Source organism: Rhodamnia argentea, chromosome 7, assembly GCF_020921035.1.
Source record: "Rhodamnia argentea isolate NSW1041297 chromosome 7, ASM2092103v1, whole genome shotgun sequence".
Classification (NCBI taxonomy): domain Eukaryota; kingdom Viridiplantae; phylum Streptophyta; class Magnoliopsida; order Myrtales; family Myrtaceae; genus Rhodamnia; species Rhodamnia argentea.
This window is the reverse complement of record NC_063156.1, coordinates 10,743,249-10,761,946: the sequence shown is the minus strand read 5'-3', so window position 1 is coordinate 10,761,946 and position 18,698 is coordinate 10,743,249. Positions and strand designations below refer to the sequence as shown.

The 18,698-nt window shown below is 41.3% G+C and overlaps 3 protein-coding genes across 3 annotated transcripts; 1 reads left to right on the top strand and 2 right to left on the bottom strand.

The window, feature by feature from the left end:
• Positions 1-145: 145 nt before the first annotated feature.
• LOC115737632 lies at positions 146-11,607 on the bottom strand. The gene is made up of 11 exons (XM_030669837.2): positions 8,547-11,607; positions 8,189-8,428; positions 7,626-7,755; positions 6,483-6,635; positions 6,089-6,330; positions 5,902-5,971; positions 4,736-4,942; positions 3,289-3,524; positions 2,023-2,101; positions 1,783-1,923; positions 146-810 (listed from the first exon to the last, which is right to left on the bottom strand). The coding sequence occupies exons 1-11, from the start codon at positions 11,402-11,404 to the stop codon at positions 637-639; spliced, it is 4,530 nt and encodes a 1,509-aa protein (XP_030525697.1). The 5' UTR covers positions 11,405-11,607; the 3' UTR covers positions 146-636.
• Positions 2,120-15,482, top strand: LOC115737637. Its single transcript, XM_048281821.1, has 3 exons — positions 2,120-2,150; positions 13,555-13,661; positions 14,921-15,482. The coding sequence occupies exons 2-3, from the start codon at positions 13,643-13,645 to the stop codon at positions 15,322-15,324; spliced, it is 423 nt and encodes a 140-aa protein (XP_048137778.1). The 5' UTR covers positions 2,120-2,150; positions 13,555-13,642; the 3' UTR covers positions 15,325-15,482.
• Positions 15,483-15,547: 65 nt separating this feature from the next.
• LOC115737633 (cytokinin dehydrogenase 1) lies at positions 15,548-18,306 on the bottom strand. Its single transcript, XM_030669839.2, has 5 exons — positions 17,238-18,306; positions 16,840-16,967; positions 16,498-16,758; positions 16,138-16,400; positions 15,548-16,052 (listed from the first exon to the last, which is right to left on the bottom strand). Exons 1-5 carry the CDS (start codon positions 17,890-17,892, stop codon positions 15,704-15,706), a joined length of 1,656 nt encoding a protein of 551 aa, XP_030525699.1. The 5' UTR covers positions 17,893-18,306; the 3' UTR covers positions 15,548-15,703.
• Between the last annotated feature and the right edge of the window lie 392 nt (positions 18,307-18,698).

The following is an 18,698-nucleotide window of genomic DNA, read 5'->3' as shown; positions in this document are numbered from 1 at the left end:
AACATTTCGAACCAGGGCCGTGCATATATGCCGGCAAATCTATAGGCAAAGAGGCCGCTATCTTAAACCATGAGAAAGAGAAGAAATTCAATGGGGCGAGGCTCGAAGACGATGAAGAATGGGACAATGCACACTAGAGAATACTTTCGATTATAAATAAGATATCACGAAGGTCATGATGCGTACAAGTAATCAATAGATGCCCCCGAAACAGGACTCCTAAACTACAAGGCAAGAAGATGATGCAGGCTGGAAGCCAAAAAATTACCAGACCCTGCATTAGCTTGGCCATCCAAGCAAATAAGACAACTGCAGATTACTTCGTTTCCTGCAATGATTTTATGATATTATAGAAGGAAAAGAACCAAGATTGGACAGGTACATAATTCGGGTCTTCACAGGTGCACCGTGTACCTTACGGTGGCCATCTCCAGCGTCCGCAGAGGAAATGGGCAAATCTTAAACCAGCGAGTTCCATCTCTGCTATGATCGTCTTAGTCATAGCTCAATAGTTTCTAGACCCGACCACCTCCATCATTTCTCCAACAACCTTTGGTGGAACTTTGAGTGTGATTGCTCTCGTCGACTGCTTTCAAGTATATCCCATCCAGGTTCCAAAGTAACTATAAATGCTTCTCACCATCGAGAGCGTGAATAACCATGGGTGTACCAATTCTCCTGCCAATTCCGCCTGCTGGAGCCTCTCTCAAAGGGAGAGCTTTGGAAATGTGAGGGGCTCCAGTAATTGCTGTATCCACTGCTTTCTTTGGGGGCTTTTCTTATATCCTCTTCCAGATCATATTGTGCTCGCTATAAATAGGATAAAAATATATTGTGAGTTAGAAAAAATGTTCAAATATGCCATCAAATGCCCACCGATGTCCCCGGATTGGAGGACTTCAACAAAGTGCTGATACGGATTAGAAACTATGTAGCCCATCATTTTTGAATACCAAAAAGCTCAGATGCCCAGATACGCCATTAAATGCCAGCTGATGTCCCCGGATTGGAGGACTTCCATAAAGTACTGATAAAGATTAGAAACTATGTAGCCCATCATTTTCGAATACCAAAAAGCTCAGTTTCTATTGAAATAAAACCACTATACTTAGCAGTGTCATTTCAAAAAGCAACAATAGTTGACATATTTACTAAAATAAAGCTCAATTTAGACTACTTTAGCAAAAAGCCACTGTACTTATGCAGTGTTATTCCAAGGAATAATAAGTTGTCACAATTACTTAAATGGCTCATTAGAAACGAGCCACTTTCAAAAGATTATAAAATTGATTTATTGTGGAACAGATTAATTTTAAATCAGTTAAAGCCCTCCATAAACTACAGCATTGGACATCTCTCGTTGGATTTTCCCTTTAGCAAAAGGACAATCACTCTTCAGCCAGAAAGCGTCGTCATTTTGGAACCCATATAGATCAGGGATCCAATGCAAGAAGATCATAACAATTGAAGACATGCAGATATATCCCCGATCTGTCTGATATGGACATTCTTAATTGTTTGCTCAAATGCAAACTATCCTCTTCTCCTTTTTCAAGTACTCTGGTCAGCATATAAAGGGAAACTCAAAAGTTCAGACAAAAAATCCTCCCTATAGGTGACAGAGTAAGTGTGGTGTCCACCAAGACGCAACAATATGAACACATAGAGTAAGCATCTAGGTAATGTTAATGCAGAAGACGTCTATCCACTTTAACACTGCAAACAAAATGCTGATCATCCACATGCTCTCCAATTAGAGTCCTCAAATAGGTGAAAACAAACCTTTGGGGGGTCTGATAGTACTGCATATGCTTCTCCAATTATTTTGAAAAGACGATCTGCACTCTCATGAACCTCTGTTGCAATTTCTTTCCAGAGCTGCCCCTCATTGCCACTCTCACTTCTTGCAAAAAACTGACCAGCCTAAATAGGAATAAGGACAAGAACAGACATGAAACTCTGCCAGTAAGGTCTCAACATTAGAGGAAAGAAATGTAGTAATTGGTATAATGAACTCAAAACCTTGTCTGGATGATGCCTTAGGGCTGCTTTATGATATGCTTTCTTGATATCAGCTGCTGTTTCAGATTGTTTAACTCCCCTGCCATACAGTTTGGAGACAGTTTAAAAACCATGTAGAAGCTTTTCACAGGTAGCGTTAATGCGTATCAATCACAACTTTGAAATTAAAGCAGCCCAGAATTCATAATTCTCATCAAGCGTTAATGTCTATCAATCACAACTTTGAAATTAAAGCAGCCCCAGAATTTACAATTCTCATCATCATAGCATAACACGAGGCAGCACTAAAATGAGTGAGACAAGAATAATTGACAAGTACATATAACGTGATCTTTGTGTCAACTCCAACTGATTTGGATCACAATTATTGATACTGCAGTCTTACTCAGTCACGCCTAAAACGAGGGATACACTAAGCTTTTGAGTAGTGGGAGCTATTACCCCAACTCATTTTCCAAAAGTTGGGAATATGTCAACTCGTAGAAAATCTTGCCTCATTGAATTTCTCTAAACTATAAAACTAGGTCAAAAGTAAAGCTCTGTTTGGTTCACGGAAGATGAGTGATTTGGAAAGTATTTTCCAAAAAAAATTATCGCTTATATCTCATAAAAATGGACGAACAAACAGTATTTTCATCGTTCACGAAAATATTTAGACTAAGTTGCTGTCGATAATGGAAACATTTTTCACCGGGTAATTATTTCAAGCTACGTAAGCAATCATTTTTAGAAAAATGTTTTTCAAATCACTCATTTTCCGCGAAACAGAGGAAGCCTAAATATTTCCATTGTAATTTGGCCCCACATATTGATAAAATCAATTCAATACCTGAAAATTTAGTTGTTATAGACAAAAAAAACCTATATAATATGAAATCTTATAGTAGTTTTAGGTGTTGGAGCAATGCATTAACTATTAAACAACTAACTGATCAATTTTTTGTCCCCACTAAGACAAATTTCTATATCCATTGCTGACTAAACAGTGCACCTACATGCCATTTAACTTTTTAAACTTCAAGATTACACAAAGCATGATCCTTGTAATGGTGATGATGGAGGACCTTAAGAGAGCTCTGGGGGATTGGGTTGTCAGCTATGTTGGTCAATATCCAAAAAAATTGGGCGTGTTAAAAATAATGCCGTACAGCAAGGTTCAGAAAATTAATTCATGTGATGCAAACCATCTTTGAGAGACTGAAAGTATATTGCCTTCAACAATGTGGCAAAACAGTCAAATTCCACTATCTAAGAATGAAAACTTACAAGATGAGGTAAACATCCAAGGGTGCTTCTTTCTTAGCTTCCTCTTCTATCAAGGACCAATGTTTCTTAGCTTTCCTCAGTTCATTATTTCTGCTACCAAGCTCCCCTGATGCGCCAGAGGCTTTAGTCCTTTGATAAGATTGATTTTCAAGAATGGATATAAACCTCTGGACATCGCTTGCTGCTTGTCCATAGTCTCTGATCAATTCATGTAAGGTTGCTCTTCTAGAAACTGCCTGCAGAAGTATTGACCAATTAGGTATAGTTGTGCTGAACATCTAAGGAAAACTCATCCTGTGTGGGAACAGAATATAGAGCACAAGAGTATCTAAAATTAGAACATGGCTACAGTTAGAAATCCATATATCAATCAGATAACTTTGGAAATTTTACAAGCTTCGATTTATCATGTAAGTCCTCCCGTGTTGTAATTTATCAAGATATTAGTTCATAATCTAAAATAACATGAAGAGACAATTGAGGTTTGTCTTCATCATTTGGTGAATTTATATGCCCAAATCTAATTGAGATGTTCAGAGGTGGTTTTCACAATTTAAGATTCATTGGGAGTGAATGTTATGAGGCCTTGTATCTGGAGGTCCTGAGGTGAAAGGTCCTGTTTTGGGTTGAAGCCTTAAAAAAAATAGACCGTCTTTATTAAAGCAGGTCACAACCCCAAAAAAATGTGAATCTGACCGGAACCAGATCCACAGGATTTAAAAATCTAGTCATCTTGTTCTCCAAAAAAGTAGGTCAGAGATTACTATCAGCAGAAATGAAGATTATTTCTTCATTTGCACTTTGTTTAACAAAGCCGGAATATAAAAACAAAAAGAAAAAAAGAAAGCAAAACCCAACCTACATCAAGCATGAAGGTGGGAAAAATGGAAGCCTAAAATAGTGGACTATGATCAAACAAGTTCAACGTTGAATAGCCACTGTACCCATATCTGTGTCAAGTGTCTTGCTGAAACAAGTGCCTCGGCATAAAGTGGTGAGTCCAAGTATTTTGTGCATCACATGCACGAAATTTAGTCTTGATACCTGGACTTACGAGAATCAAGCCACCATATGAAATGATGGACAAATCAAAGACAGAATGCTTTGCTTAAATGTGAAGACGTCTTACATCATCATCAAACTTTTACTTTGCATATATGAGCAAATCAGCCACCTACCACCTAGTTATAGTTGTTGACAGGCAATTTCTGTAGCCACTGAAATGTACAAAGTACTTTCAAATAAAAAATATGTAATTTGCCACAGGTATCAGTATGCAGGTACAACCAGAAATGATAATCAGACGAGCAATCAAGTGCAACTAGTGACAAATCAGCCTTATTTATCAAGCAGCGGAGTCTCCCAAGATCCATTGTCATCTAAAAGGACCGGTTGCGCATATAGATCTAAGCTACAGTATAGCTAAACATGCAAGTTTGAAAGAAACCTTTGCATAATTTCCATCAAGAGCTATGGCTAGACTGCAATCTGCAATGGCATCAACAATTTGGCCCATAGCTTGATGTGCAGCAGCTCGATTGCAAAAGCAGATTGCTGCAAAAGGTCGTGATTCAACATTGCTTGACAGAGCAATAGAGTAATGCTCTATTGCTTCTGCATACCTTCTCGATCGAAAGGCTTCATTTCCTGCACTCTAGGGGGGAAAATAGAAAGGTGTTATAGCTATGAACAAAAACGCTACATATTCTAAGCATTTTACTTCACTGGCTAGAATCTTGAGTCATCATTGAGTTTCTTCTGACACTTGCATCCAGTTTAGATTAGAAGCTAAGATGCCATCTTGGGCATATTTTTGGACGAACATAAATGCTACCAGGATGAGATACACTTACATTTTCCTTGAAAATATGTTATAAACCTATCCTTCAACTTCGTAACGACTTAATTAAATTAAGAGCTTCTTAGAAAGCTCCATCGCTCGACTGAATGAAGAGCTTCTTAAAATGTTAATAAAAGGAAGCCACAAGGAAAGTTCCCAACGAATCATCACTAAAAGAGGATGAGGGGAGGAGAGGGGAAGACATGTCAAACAGGTTCATTCCCATTCATTTGTATTAACAGGTCTTTTCTGACTAAAGGTTTTCCGGAAATGATCACGTATAAGTTTTTTTTTTTGGGGTCCGAATTTATAAGGTTATTCTATCATTTATTTATACATCTCGTTACTGACTAAATTATTAAGACAACTACTTGCTTAATGATAGCATAAAATAAAACTTGACACTGAACCACTGAATTTTAAGCTAATGCCTGAATCATGGAAGAACAACATACTTTCACAATTTTCACAAGAACACGTTTTCAAGATTGAAAAATGAATGCGCAAAAGTTTTCTTTTTTTACTTTTTGGTGAAAATGGAAGTTGAAGTTATTATCTAAATACCAAATGCGCCCATTGTATCTGAATCCTAAAAAGAGCCGCTAATTTTACACTTGGAAAAGCATGCTGCATCGATCTCCATGATTAATGTTGTGTATAAATGCGTGTTGGAGGACCATAAACCACTAGGACTACCTTACACCAAAGTCCCACAATCAAATCCAAAAATCAAAATCAACAACCTGAAAATTAATGAACGTTTTCATGCATACCTTGCACTTTAGCAGCCTACAAATTGTGGAAGATACTGAAGCTGATGATTGCAGAATCTTATCCAGGCACCTATGAATGGAAGAAAATACAACAAAATTGCTAAGTTGTGCCCATAACAGCCAGCATAGAGCACCTTAACCTATATAAGTCTAAAAAGAACTCAAAACAAGGCAAGCGATGCATTACCTGTCACCATGACATTCAGTTTGCTCAATCTTCTCAAGTAACTCAAGAGCCTCCTCAAGCCTTCCCATGCAAAAGTAAGACTTAGCCATCATGAAAAACCTCCAAAGCCTAACAGCTGAGTTTCCTCCACAGTTGGAATCAACCATATCTGACAAACGGTTCACACCTAATGCACCAAAGTTCTTATCAGCAAACTTCAGAGACTGCTCACACAACTTCACGACATCATCATACTTCCGAAGCTGCATTTAACCAAATAAAGTCAGTGAACGGCCAGAAACTTCTTTGATGCTTTAAATACTTGGGCAGATGATGGTTCAAGATTTAAGCTAGCTTGGAAGAAATCTGGACTACAAGAAAATACAGTGGGTTAAGTTGTTAAGACAGTACATACCATATGCAATGCTTCTGCTTTCATTTCCAGCAGTTTCTCTGAGAATTTACTGATTGATATCGCCTCTGAAAGCATTTCTAGAGCTCTCGTTGCTGCATCAGATGTCTTCTCTTCCAAAAGTTTAGTAGAAAGACTTATACATTCAGCCACTTTCTGCTAGCACGGATACCATTAAAGTGAGCTCCTATATGATATGACACTGGAAACTATGCAAAGCTAACAAAGCACTATCATTCCTTAACCCAAAAGCACGCCCGAGTATCACATAATTCCTCAATTAAACAAAAACTCAACGATTGAATGCTCCATGTCCTTAAACCAATTCTCTCCATCAGAAAGATGGCAAAACATAGGCTTTCATTCTTTGATGCCCACAGCTTAGAATGACTCCACCTTATGTTCTCCAGCAACAGCTACAAAGAACCGTTTCCAAAGATCATTTACAAGTTCTATTATACCACGCAACGGCAGCGGATACACACGGAACTTCAAACTGAGAGTTTATTATCCTCAACCTGATCAATCTCACAGAACAACACTTCCACAGTATTTCATACTAACCGCAATTCTCATATTATTAAAAACCAAGCATCAAGAAGACAGAAAACAGACTCATTCTCTTCTAATAGTCCAAACAATGCTCCAATCATTGCAAGTGGCAATGAGCGTATTTTGACTTCTGAAAGGATGAAAAAAGCTCAAAAAGAGACTTCAGCAATCAATCTCAACCACATGCGAGAATCTCAAAGCCGTCAATCACCACCCTCAGCTCATACCTCTCATACCTAGGAATGAGCTGCAACTGTTCATCTTATATATAACAAAAACAGTCCATGCGATATTTCAAAGTGTGACACTAAACAAGGTCAGTGGACAGTGGAAGATGCCTTAAAGAAGGGCTTGCGTGGAGAAACACAGCGCAAGGCCCAAATCTTTAGTTGGTATATAATTTTTGAGGTATAGTCTATTATTATGTCCTCCTAACTAACATCTCAAGATAAATAAGGAAAATGAAATCACATATTAGAAGAAGATCACTAACATTCAATCGCCAGAAAACAAATACTGATAAGCCAAAGTATTGATAAATTTGAAAGACTAGAAACAGAAAAAGCCACACAAGAAGATGTAGACAAGTATCACCTGCGCCTTTTGTAGGCCATCTGCAGCTTCTATCACGAGCCTTCGATCCAAACATATGTCAACCCCAGTTGCCAAGCACTTATTAAAATAGTTCAAGGCATTTTCTACTTCCCCTAAAATTAGATGACAGCTGCAAGGATATAGGGGACAAATGTAAAAGATATTTCTCTCAGATCTCCAGCCATTAAAGAAACAATAAATGCAAGTACAATTTCATGTAGACAGATGCTGACAAATGAGATTGCTTGCAAACAAGACATTTGGTAATCAATTAACCTATCCACGCGTCTCTAGCTTTTATTTCTACTTACAATGTCGATTAATAAGGATTACCAAGGTAAAACAGAAAAGTATAGACACATTTTTTCCCTTGCAGCCTATTCCGCAGAGAAACTACTGCCAAGAAGTAAAACCAATAGCAATATTGACACAGAAAAGCACAAAAAAAGATAAGATCCTACTTAATTCAAAAACAGTTAAATTAATATTGAAGAATATTTATAGCTAGTTAAGAGCCAGCAAGAATCAATCATATTCTAATTCAAAACAGTATATAGACTTACTTTGCAGCCCTTATTTGAACTTTGAGGAAGTTAGGATCTATTGCAGCAGCAGCAATGCAATCTCCAATGGCTTCGCTAATTCTTCCAAGAGACATCCGAGTTGCTGCACGGTTGCTGTAGCACAATAAAAGAGGCTTAAGGAAGCATCCTGATGCTTCACCAGAAGGAACGGAGTTTACACCTTTTGTGTAATACTCTTCTGCTCTAGAAAATCTCCCATTTTTATAAGCTTGATTTCCCCTGTTACACAAAACAAATAACCCTGTCAAGGGACACCCTTCACCAAGATAACTTACACAAATAATCCAGCATATCAGAGATGACCATTTCAAGTAAAACAACATAAGATCAAAGGTACCTGAGTCGCCACTTTTCACAGGCTTCTTGGATCATAGCAGATGAGGATAAATTGGTCTCACCATTTATGACATTTCCGTTTGAATTCAATATGTTCTGCTCTTTCTCTTGAAACAATCTATGTCCTTCCTGCCCTTGCTTCGTGTCTGAAGGGAAAGAAGTACCAGAAGAGTTTGGAAGCTGCATTGAGAAGGATCCATCCCTGGCACCTGGACATGGAGAAATAACAAAAGTACTATTCTCACTTTTTACTTTAATTTTCTTTTTACGCAATCGCTTTCTGTCCAGTAAACCAGTCTGAGCAGAGGATGATGCAGAGAAGGCAAAAGTTTTACGATCTACTTCATCCAGATTAAAAGCAAATGCAGACTGCTTCATATAGTCAGTAGCATGATTCTCAGCTTTTGAGAAAACACTTCCATCTTCTGCTGAAGCAACGGCAGCCCCAAAGGTGCTACAGGGCTGATCACTGCTGGACTTGAAGTGAGCAGCTTCAGCACCCAAAACAGTCTCGCCAAACTTCGAATTACCTTCATCACTGACCAGTCTTTCCATTGTACTACCCATATGTCCATCTGTAGTAGGAATCATTGAGCTTGATGCCAAGGTTACATTTTCATTACTGACAGCAATGGACTCTTCCAATGTCACCGAAGAACTCTGACCGGAACACTGATTGTTTGCTGCAGCTTCTTGATAAGGAGAAAAATCCATGGGGGAATAGCAATCAGAAGCTTGCGCCATTTCATGGTAATCGCTTTCAGCCAGCACATGATTCTCTTCAGTAGTTAGCGTTCCTTTAGAAGGTTGCCTTGACTTTGCATTCTTCTTATACTTTTTATACTTGGTTTGTCTACTCTTTTGATTGAATTCAATTTTCAAATCTTGACACAAATTTGCTTTGAAGCATGAAGGATCCCACTCAGGAACCCTAAAATCTCCATTAGATGCCCCTGAACCATCCAAAGTGCTCATGGAGCTAAACTTTTCTTTATTGTCTAAATTCTCTGCAAGGGTATTATCATTCACTGGATTAGAAGAGCTCTGAGCCATGTGAGAACTCTCACTAACACCAGCTTGAAATATAAATGGCTTGTGGCTAGATATTCCAGTAGACTCACTAGCAAAATTTATATTATTTTTAAGTATGAATTGATCCTCTTCAACCTTGGTGAAACTACTCCCACTCTCTGCAGGATCAGAATCAAAATTTGGATTTTTGGTCTGACCCACGGGAGTTGCCAAATTGCCATGGAAAGAGTTGGAAACACATGGACCACTTCCAAAAATAAATGTACCTTCAGAGTCAGTGCTGTTATTCCCATTGTTAGCACCACGAATATCTCGTCTATCCTCAATGCTTAAATTCTGCATACTTCCCAGAAGATCTAATGTACAACTGCTACCAGCAGCACCAGCACCAGCAGATACCGATTTGTTATTCTCCATGTTATTGGAGCCCAAGTTGATGATTTGTTCATCTGGATCACTGCTCCTCTTTCCTAAACTGTCACCTTTCATTCTCATCTCTGCATTGCTACTCTTTTCCCGTCTTTTACATTGAATAGAAATATTTTCGGTATTACCTTTAAATACAAAGAGGCCATCACCGTGACCCTCATTGCATAGAGCTTCAGTAGGTTCCAGCCACTGGGGCTCCACTTGAGTCACTAATTTAGAATCACCATCATCGTTGAGTTCTGGATTTTCACGATTTTCCCTGAATTCTTTTGTTTTGGTGTTCAGGTTTGATCCAAAACCAAACCCTGTGGAGCCAAAAACAAAGCCTGCCTCCCCATTCTCCTTAAGCTCGCGCTCTTTCCTGGTGTTTACCTTCTCCGACTTTGGTACTGATGTTGACTGGCCACGATCAGCACCAAATACAAAAAGTGCATTATCATTACTCCTGGAGGCTTTTCCATCATTACAACCAGCTTCTTTTACATTGTCAGAGGATTGTTCCCTTTCAGTAGCTGATTCAAGGCCATATACATTATAAAAAACGGAAGAAGAGCCTGCATTTTCAGCATGCACTTTGGTCTCCAGCTTGGCCTTGCCATTCTCCTCAACGCAAGAAAATGGACCAGTTCCACCACATCCGCCCTTCCCTATACTCAAATTTTGCTCTGAAGCAGTCTTATTGCTATTGCAAACATGACTGAAATCATCAGAATCTGCTCTCGCTTCTGCTTCATTTCCGGAAACCGACTTTTGAGCATCTCTGCCAGAATTTCCAGTTTCCAATCCCGAGTTCAATTCCGAATCTCTCTGCTTGGCACCAAACACAAAGCCCACGCTCTCAAACTTCCTACAGCCCTTTGCGTCATTATCAAATGAAGCCGGTTCACCTACAAATGCAGTGGTGCCACTCGCTGAAATGTCCATATTGAGCGGGAAACTTCTCCGAGGAGCACCAAATACAAAACCGACATCCCCAAAGGAGCACTTAACCTCCGGCCCAGTTGCATTTTCACCATTGCTTAACCTAGTATTCTCCGAACATGGATTAACAACACCACCGTACTCCACTCGGCTCTTGACATCAGACTCCCCACGAAACGGAATAGGAACAGAACCAACCTCATCGCCCGACACGGGGGCCGCCCTTGCCTCCGAGCGCCTCCTCACCTTGACCAGCCTCGGCCTCGGCCGCCTCGTCCGCGCCGATCCCGCGTCGGGCTCGAACCCCTCGCCGACTCCGCACGCGGCCGCAGCGGCGGCGCCTCCGGAACCCACGGAACCGTCCGTCACCGCTGGGCCGGGCGGCGGCCGCGAGGCGAACGGCGGGAACTCGGGCTTAGGGTTCCGCGGGGCGGAGGCGGCCGGGGAGCGGAGGCCCATCGCCGGCGGCGGCGGCATGATCGATTGCGGCGGACTCGGAATCGCGATCGAGCAAACCGACTAACGCGGTATCCAAAACGGTAGGGAGAAAGATCTCGGCACCTTCGTCCTCGATTGGGCCTGCGGTGGCGTGAAATGGAGCTATATCGTCCTTCTGGTAGGGCACATATGCTTTGGCTACGAAGCAAGGGGGGGAGAGAGAGAGAGACGGACAGACAGCTGACGAGACAGTGAGGGAACAACACGCGCGACGGAGAAGTACTTTTGAATTTCCGTGCTTTTTGCGCGTTTCCAACGGCGACCCGGAAAAATGTATCTAAAATTCTAAATGGAAGAAGGAAAAATTGCAAATTATAATGCCCTCGTTAGACAAGAATTACACAATAAGCAGTCTCCGAACTTTGGTCTAACGTGTCATGCCATCTTTCGGCTTTCACTTCGTGCGATGCGATCATTGAATTGTTCCTTTTCTGAATTTTCAATTGATTCGATCTAATCTCCTCAACTTTATTACGACGTCATGTCGGTCATTTTGCTCATATTTTAGAATATTATTTCATCACAATCTTTTTTTTTTATTTCACTCTAATATAAAAAGAATGCCAGAATTCACACCGAATCACTTGCGGTTAAATGTAACTCCTTCTTCGAAGTGCACCTCGTCACTCTTTTCCAAAATCTTCTTCAAATCCGTCTCAATTGCGATTTAGTTTTCTAATTGATTGTGCACAACTATAATAGCACGCTTCCGATTTTTGCGGCAGCATTTTGTTTGTCGGTTTGTGTAGCCGTCAAGTATTGTTTGTACAAAGTGGATTAATTAAGTATTACTTACTTAGTTTAATCGAATTAAGAAAATTTTAGTGAATGTTATTTTCATAAAAAGACAAAAGTTTAGTCCATGTTAAGGTAACATTTACTAGCTGAGCGCGTAAGGCAACACTTATATTCTAAAAATTTACTTTTTTTAAGTGATTTCAAAATTACTTTTAAAGTAAAAAAAAATAGAAAAATAAAGTTACGTAGGTAAACGGAACTGTGTTTCTTGTGCTGCGGTCCCACCATTTAGAGGTACGCATAAAATCAAACTCATGCGCACGGAGAGAACCGTTGATTTTATGAGCCGCACATCGAGACCTACGAGATCAACGGCTTTTGATGCACTTCATCCGATGAACCCGGTTTCAGGCGAAGATTTCCGAAGGACATCCCGCCCAATCATTCCAAACCAGCATCGCAACAGACGACGCAAGAGTCTTGTCCTCCTCGTTCCATGGCCGGGGGGTGGGGGGACAAGTGTCCGCGAAGAGCACGATCCACGCACGCAACTCCATTCTTGAACCTTCCTTCTCCAACGACCCAACCCGCTCGAAGACAAGACCCGTCCCCGAAAACAAAATGGAACGAAGCGAAACCAACCCCATCTCCCCAGGTAAACGAGCAACGTCTCGGCTCTCTCTTCCTACTCCTCCTCGCATTGTTTCGAGCGTGGTTGCTCTGCTGACGAGGTAGCGAACTCGCGAGGGGCATGTGTGTGCGTGTGTAATGGTGTGCGCCGTCTTGGAAGTATCAAGCCGAAGGAGAACTGCCTTGTGGATTCACGGGTGTTGGGAGAATTTCCCGTCGCGGAATCATTCACAGGCCCACACGCTCTACGAGTGATTCGCGGAGTTTCAGTTTTGCTCCACGGGTTTGGTCGATTGTCTTTTGTTTCGTTTGGGTCGTCCCCGCACATCCAATCCTTTCATTTGGGGTTTGAGTGGCTGAGTGGGGCTTTTGCCCGCCACTTCTAGTCCCCTATCATGTGCATTCTGCATAATAATCGAACAGATGGAGCTAAGTGTGCTCTTGAGCCTCAGACAAATGGATGAATAGGGGAAGTTTGTTGAAATGGGATAGGGCAAACATTCTCACTTTAGGAAAAAACTATAGAAAAGGTAAATCGACGATTCTTCACCTTTGCTTATTGGTTTGATCTTTGCCATTTTGCTTCTGACTTTTACTGCAACGGGAATTTTGGGGGGGGGGGGGAAGGTTGGGTTGGTTTTGGTGTTTGAAGCCTTTCATTTCAGTAATGCGTTTGGGTTCAACGCCATACTTAGATTTACAGGCCCTTTCTTTCTAGTATTGGATGGTCTTTTGTGGTGGCTTATTTTTGGGCCATTTTAGGATAGAAGTGGTTGGAGGGAAACGGTGCAAAGAGAGAGCAGAAGTCAAGGATCTTTTGGCTCTGATATATCTGCAAGTTTAAGGACCATGGAGGAAGTTTTGCACGGTAAGATTATGCATCTTATCCTTCTCCTATTTTCTTGAGCTGTCTTAGTAACAAGATGACCCGACATATTTGGAGCGAGCCTCCAAATTAGTACTCCATCTGTTAGCTCCAGGGCTGTCTACTCAGCACTCGTGAGTCACTTTCCCCTCCATGTGGACTAGTGCCACGACGTATTCTTCCTTGGTGCTTATTATATCACGCTTCATGAATTGTCAGTTGGTTTAATTCTTTTGACTCTCTTTGTATTGATGAACTAGATTAGGAGGAGCCATTGCTATATCAGAAAGCTAAACTGACTGCAGAGGAAAGGATAGTATTGATTGGCACGACATATCATAACTAAAGTAAACCAGAGTAGCTGTAAAAGTGTTGGATATAAGGGGAATGGTGTGTATATATATATCCTGAAATGTGTTATAGAGAACTTGGTTTAGTTGGAGGTAGATTTTTTTTTTTTTTTTTCGGTTCTATAAAATATCTTTAATTTAGATTTTTGGGGCCTCTCTCAAAAACCACTAAAAAAGGAGGGAGAAACAGAGAAAGACAACTGTGACATGTTATGTGAGTTTTATCTCATGTTGCTTATGCTGGATTAGCCTGGTAGCATTTTTCATAGCATTGTTAATATGTCTAGGGCCCTTCTTAGACTGAGCAGATCAGTTTCCAAAGAAAATAGGTTGGTCATGCTTACAAAAGGAGCGGTTTGCACCTAATTTCGCAAGGAATATGGTGATGTAGTGGCAATCTCTCTGTGTAGGGGGGATTTGTGGTTAGGATGAGATGAGTAAATGTTCTTTAGAGTTAAAGGTAGTGTGTTGAAGAAATTCTAGTCTATTTAAACTATTTCTACAAGGAGAGTACATGAGAAGAACGTACATTAGGAAGCATTTGTGGTTTTTATCCTAGTTGTCGCAAATTCCCTCTGCTATGCTACAATAACGTTGCCGAACTTGCATAATGAAACTTCTTGGAATTATCAGCTTATTTAATTCGTGAAGTTTCCTAAGGAAAGAAGTTTGTTTCGAGATTCTCGAGCTTTAGAAATATGTAGTACTGCTGCCACGGGTCCCTAATTAACTGGTGGTGAAATTATGAATTAAACCAATGGTAATGGAATCGTGCATGCTTTCATCATTTTCAAACTCATCTTTTTCTTGGATTGCATGCTGCTTCTTTTCTTTATGCCTGGCTATCACTGAGGTAACTTCCTGCTAGCGATTTATTTACTGAATGGAATCTTTGAACTTTTCCTGGTAAAGGGAAGAATGATGGCAGTCAATTGGGACACACAGTTGGTTCCATTCAGTCTGAACTTGATGTCAAGGATGGGTCCAAAGATGTCCATAGCTCTGCAGGAAACTCTGTTCCTTTTAACATGAAGGATAAGAAAGAACGGGATGCTGCAAAACAGGGTGCACGCTTAGTGGATATCGAAACTTCGGGCGATGTGAATATGGATGCGTCAATAAGCCCGGATGATGTTGCTCGTGCTGGAGGTCTTGGAGCAAGAGACGACATAAGTAGTCTTCTCCCAGTAGCAAGTGATTCCACAGACTTTGAAGAAGCCTTACTCGAGGCCCAAAATTACGAAGGACCACAAAGGGATGTATCAAGACCAGGTCTGGGCTGGACCGAAGGTACACATCAGAAGCTTGAAAAATAGAGTAGCTATACCGGCATGTGATAAGTAACTAATGATGAAGTTTCCTGGATTCCCATTTTGGTCTCATGCTTTATTGTCTCTTTGTGAGCTTTTGTATTTACACGTGGCACTTGTGGTTTTTTTAAGAAGGATTACTTGAAATGCACCTCATTGCGGATATTCATTGTCTCTTGATCCGTCTTTTGATTTGGTCTGACTATTAATTGTTCTAGGAACAAGACAACGGCAATAACATCTTTAGATATCACTGCTTGCCATAGGGAAAAAAAAAATAGCTGAGTTTGCTAGTTATTTTACAATTGCCGTCAAGCAAGAAAGCTAAATTGATTTATCTGGATTTACATTCTGTTAATACGAGTCTGGAAGATGCACCCGATGTTCATTTACGTGACTTGTACACAGTCCACTGTCCTTTTGGACTTGTCCTTTGGAAGATTCTCTGTCCTGGAGCAAGGATAGCCAGAGGGTCATACTCCGATTTTCTCTGGACGAACACTTCCCACTGAGGGCCGAAGTGAGTTTGCCATTCTTCTTGGGTGCTATAATGGGAAAGGTACTGCTTTATTCCAAGAAGCACTGTAGAGCAGAGGCTTTTGATCCTCTCATTCTGGGCTAAAATGTGTTCTAGGCTTTCTGTTCCTGACGCTGATGGCACTGCAGATGGCAGGAATGCCACCATGTAGAAGATATCTTCATCTGGGGTGACCAAGGAGGTTTTGTTGTTCCATCTGTAAGACAGAAAAAAGAGGCAGATGTAAAACCTCGATACTTGAGAAGCAATATTAGTAGTGTTAGGAATTTTCGTATGGTTACTTCGACTTGTTCACCGGGTAGATGAGGATAGGGCCATTGCTGTTGCCTTGGAGAATATTGCCGAAGACTTCTTTAGCAAAGTCACTGATCTTGCTTTTTGGAACGAGAAGATTGAGCCATGGATGTAGAACATCCCGTAATCCTTTTGCTCGGAGTTTCATCTCGGACAGGTGCACCCTGTCCAGGAAATCCACAAGAGAAACCTCCGACGTGAAAAGCGTCGAACGTATATAACTCAGTTCAGACAGCAGCTCGTCGACTTTCTGCATTACGCTTTGACAGGATTAGCATGTTTCATTACAGGCAATAACATTTGCTTGGTATACAAGTAATATACCAAGCATTGTGGTGGGTTCCTACCTTGCTCATTACGTTGGATTCGTGGGGATTGAAGTACAGTGCCACCTCAAGACAATATAGGACTTTCCCTTCGGATTTGAACAGGCTGGCTTGAAGCGGATCACTCTGTTTGAAGGAAGATCTCCACTTATTGAGGATGCCTGTTTTGTTGATATTGACGAATCCTTCGATGTAGTCAAAGGTATTCTTGCGAGATATAAGATGCTCTTGATCCCTGGAGAACATGGAGAAGTCATGGTAGAGCATTCTAATCCACTTAACCTGCGAAATTCAACGGATAATCTACTGTATTAGGATCGCGCGATTGAAGACATGAGAGGGAAACAAGGCAACATTTCTTACCCTTTCTGGCGCGGCTCCTAGAGATATTTTGGCTCTGGTGATGATGCCGAATTGTCCTAGACCGCCTAAAACAGCATGGAAGAGATCAGCGTTGTGCTTCCCCGAACAGGTAACCACTTCTCCTTTACCTGCATAAAGTTACCGCAGGAGTCAATAATCATCAATGCTGTTACTTTGATCCAAAACTTGCTGCAATTCAACCCCAGCTATTCCAGGCAGTGTTATGCTTGCTATACTTTCTCTCTGACTTCTCTATCATAACCATGTCTATATATTTCTGAAATGGGCAGCACCCTTGTAATATTTCATGAATGTCTTGTTCCTCATTTTAAATATTTGCTGAGCAATGCTATGTTTATTACGGCAGGGAGGGAGTTGGTAGGTTTCATTAGAAGTACCTGTGACCACCTCTAGCTCATAGACGTTGTCAATTTGAGGCCCGTGCTGGAACGCTTGCCCGCTTATTCCGGCATTAGACAAAGTGCCTCCCACAGTGAGATGCAGGTAATCGGTCCATGATTTTGGTGCGAGACCATGTTTGAGAGTCTCATGCAGAATGTTTATCCATAGCTCACCACCCGAAACATCCACATAGGGAGACTCCCCATCGTGGACTTGCATCTTTGGCAGTCGGAGCGATTCCATATGGATGACCACGCCATTGGGGGCTTGGGACTGGCCTTGGACGGAGTGACCGTGGCCTCTCGCGGCGACGGTCAGCCCTGAAGCAGACCCCAATTCGAAAACGTATTTAACGGTCGACGAGATATCGGAAACTGATTTCGGGTGGAGGACCGCGAAAGGTAGATTGTAGTAACTACCACCGAAGTCCTTCGCTGCATATTGGATTCCCTCAAAATTGAAGTGTCCATCTAGAGGAAGCGTTCTCAGTGATAAAGGTGTTGATGGAACTGAGGAAGAAGAAATTTCCTGAGGAGGAGAAGAATCATAAGAAAGGTCGGTGCTATCTGGTGTGCAGCTTAGGAGCAAGACTAGAATGATCCTGTGAAATGTAAAGTTCTCTTTCAGGAAGGCTGAAGGCTTTGAAGCCATCTTTCTCTGAAAGTATTTTAGAGAGAGAGAGAGAGAGGGAGAGAGAGAGAGAGCTCTGCTGCTTGGTCTGAGGCAGGAGGAGTTTGAGAGAACGGGTGAGAAGTGCGCAGGGAAATAAAGGAAGTGAGGAGAATATAAAGGGAAGGCTTTATGCTTGCATGGTCAATAGTCCACAAGTGTATTGACTTTGTGACTTTGGTACACAAGAGTGATTCTATTGTCTCCGGCGGCACCATGCCCCTCACAATCTTTTACCGTTGGATGAAAATGCAACAGGTGTCGGCCGTCTAACTTGGGACGGTTTTGATTTTTTGCTTTCCGGTCCAAACCCAAAAGCCGGATGTCTCCTGGGGACCATAGACTTAGCCAACACTGACACTATGTACACAACGTTTTGAGAATTTCTCCTTTCTGGCTCTCTTTACTTTCTTTTTGGGCATCAGATGGATATAAGAGAGGAGAGAGAACTTAATTTACCAAATGAGAAGATGCTTGTACTTGGAGCAAAAATTCTCAAATCCAATACTTCTACATGTGCTTGACCTCCACGTGTGTGCGCGTGCGTGCTTTTTTTCCTTCATTTCCTCTTCAACTTGCTAAGTGCTTGAGAAGTGTCGTCAGATTGAAGGGCATAGCATAGAATCCAGTTTTCTGTGGGAGAGTGATTGGCGGGCTGGCCCCTACAGAGCAACTCAGTGTTGCAATTGTCTTGTGTTGTGTTGTGGTTCTCGCTGGAGTAGTGTCAGGCTCGTTACTTGTATTGGACCCAATTTAGTCACGTTGTTTTCAAAAGGGAGTTTCGTTCT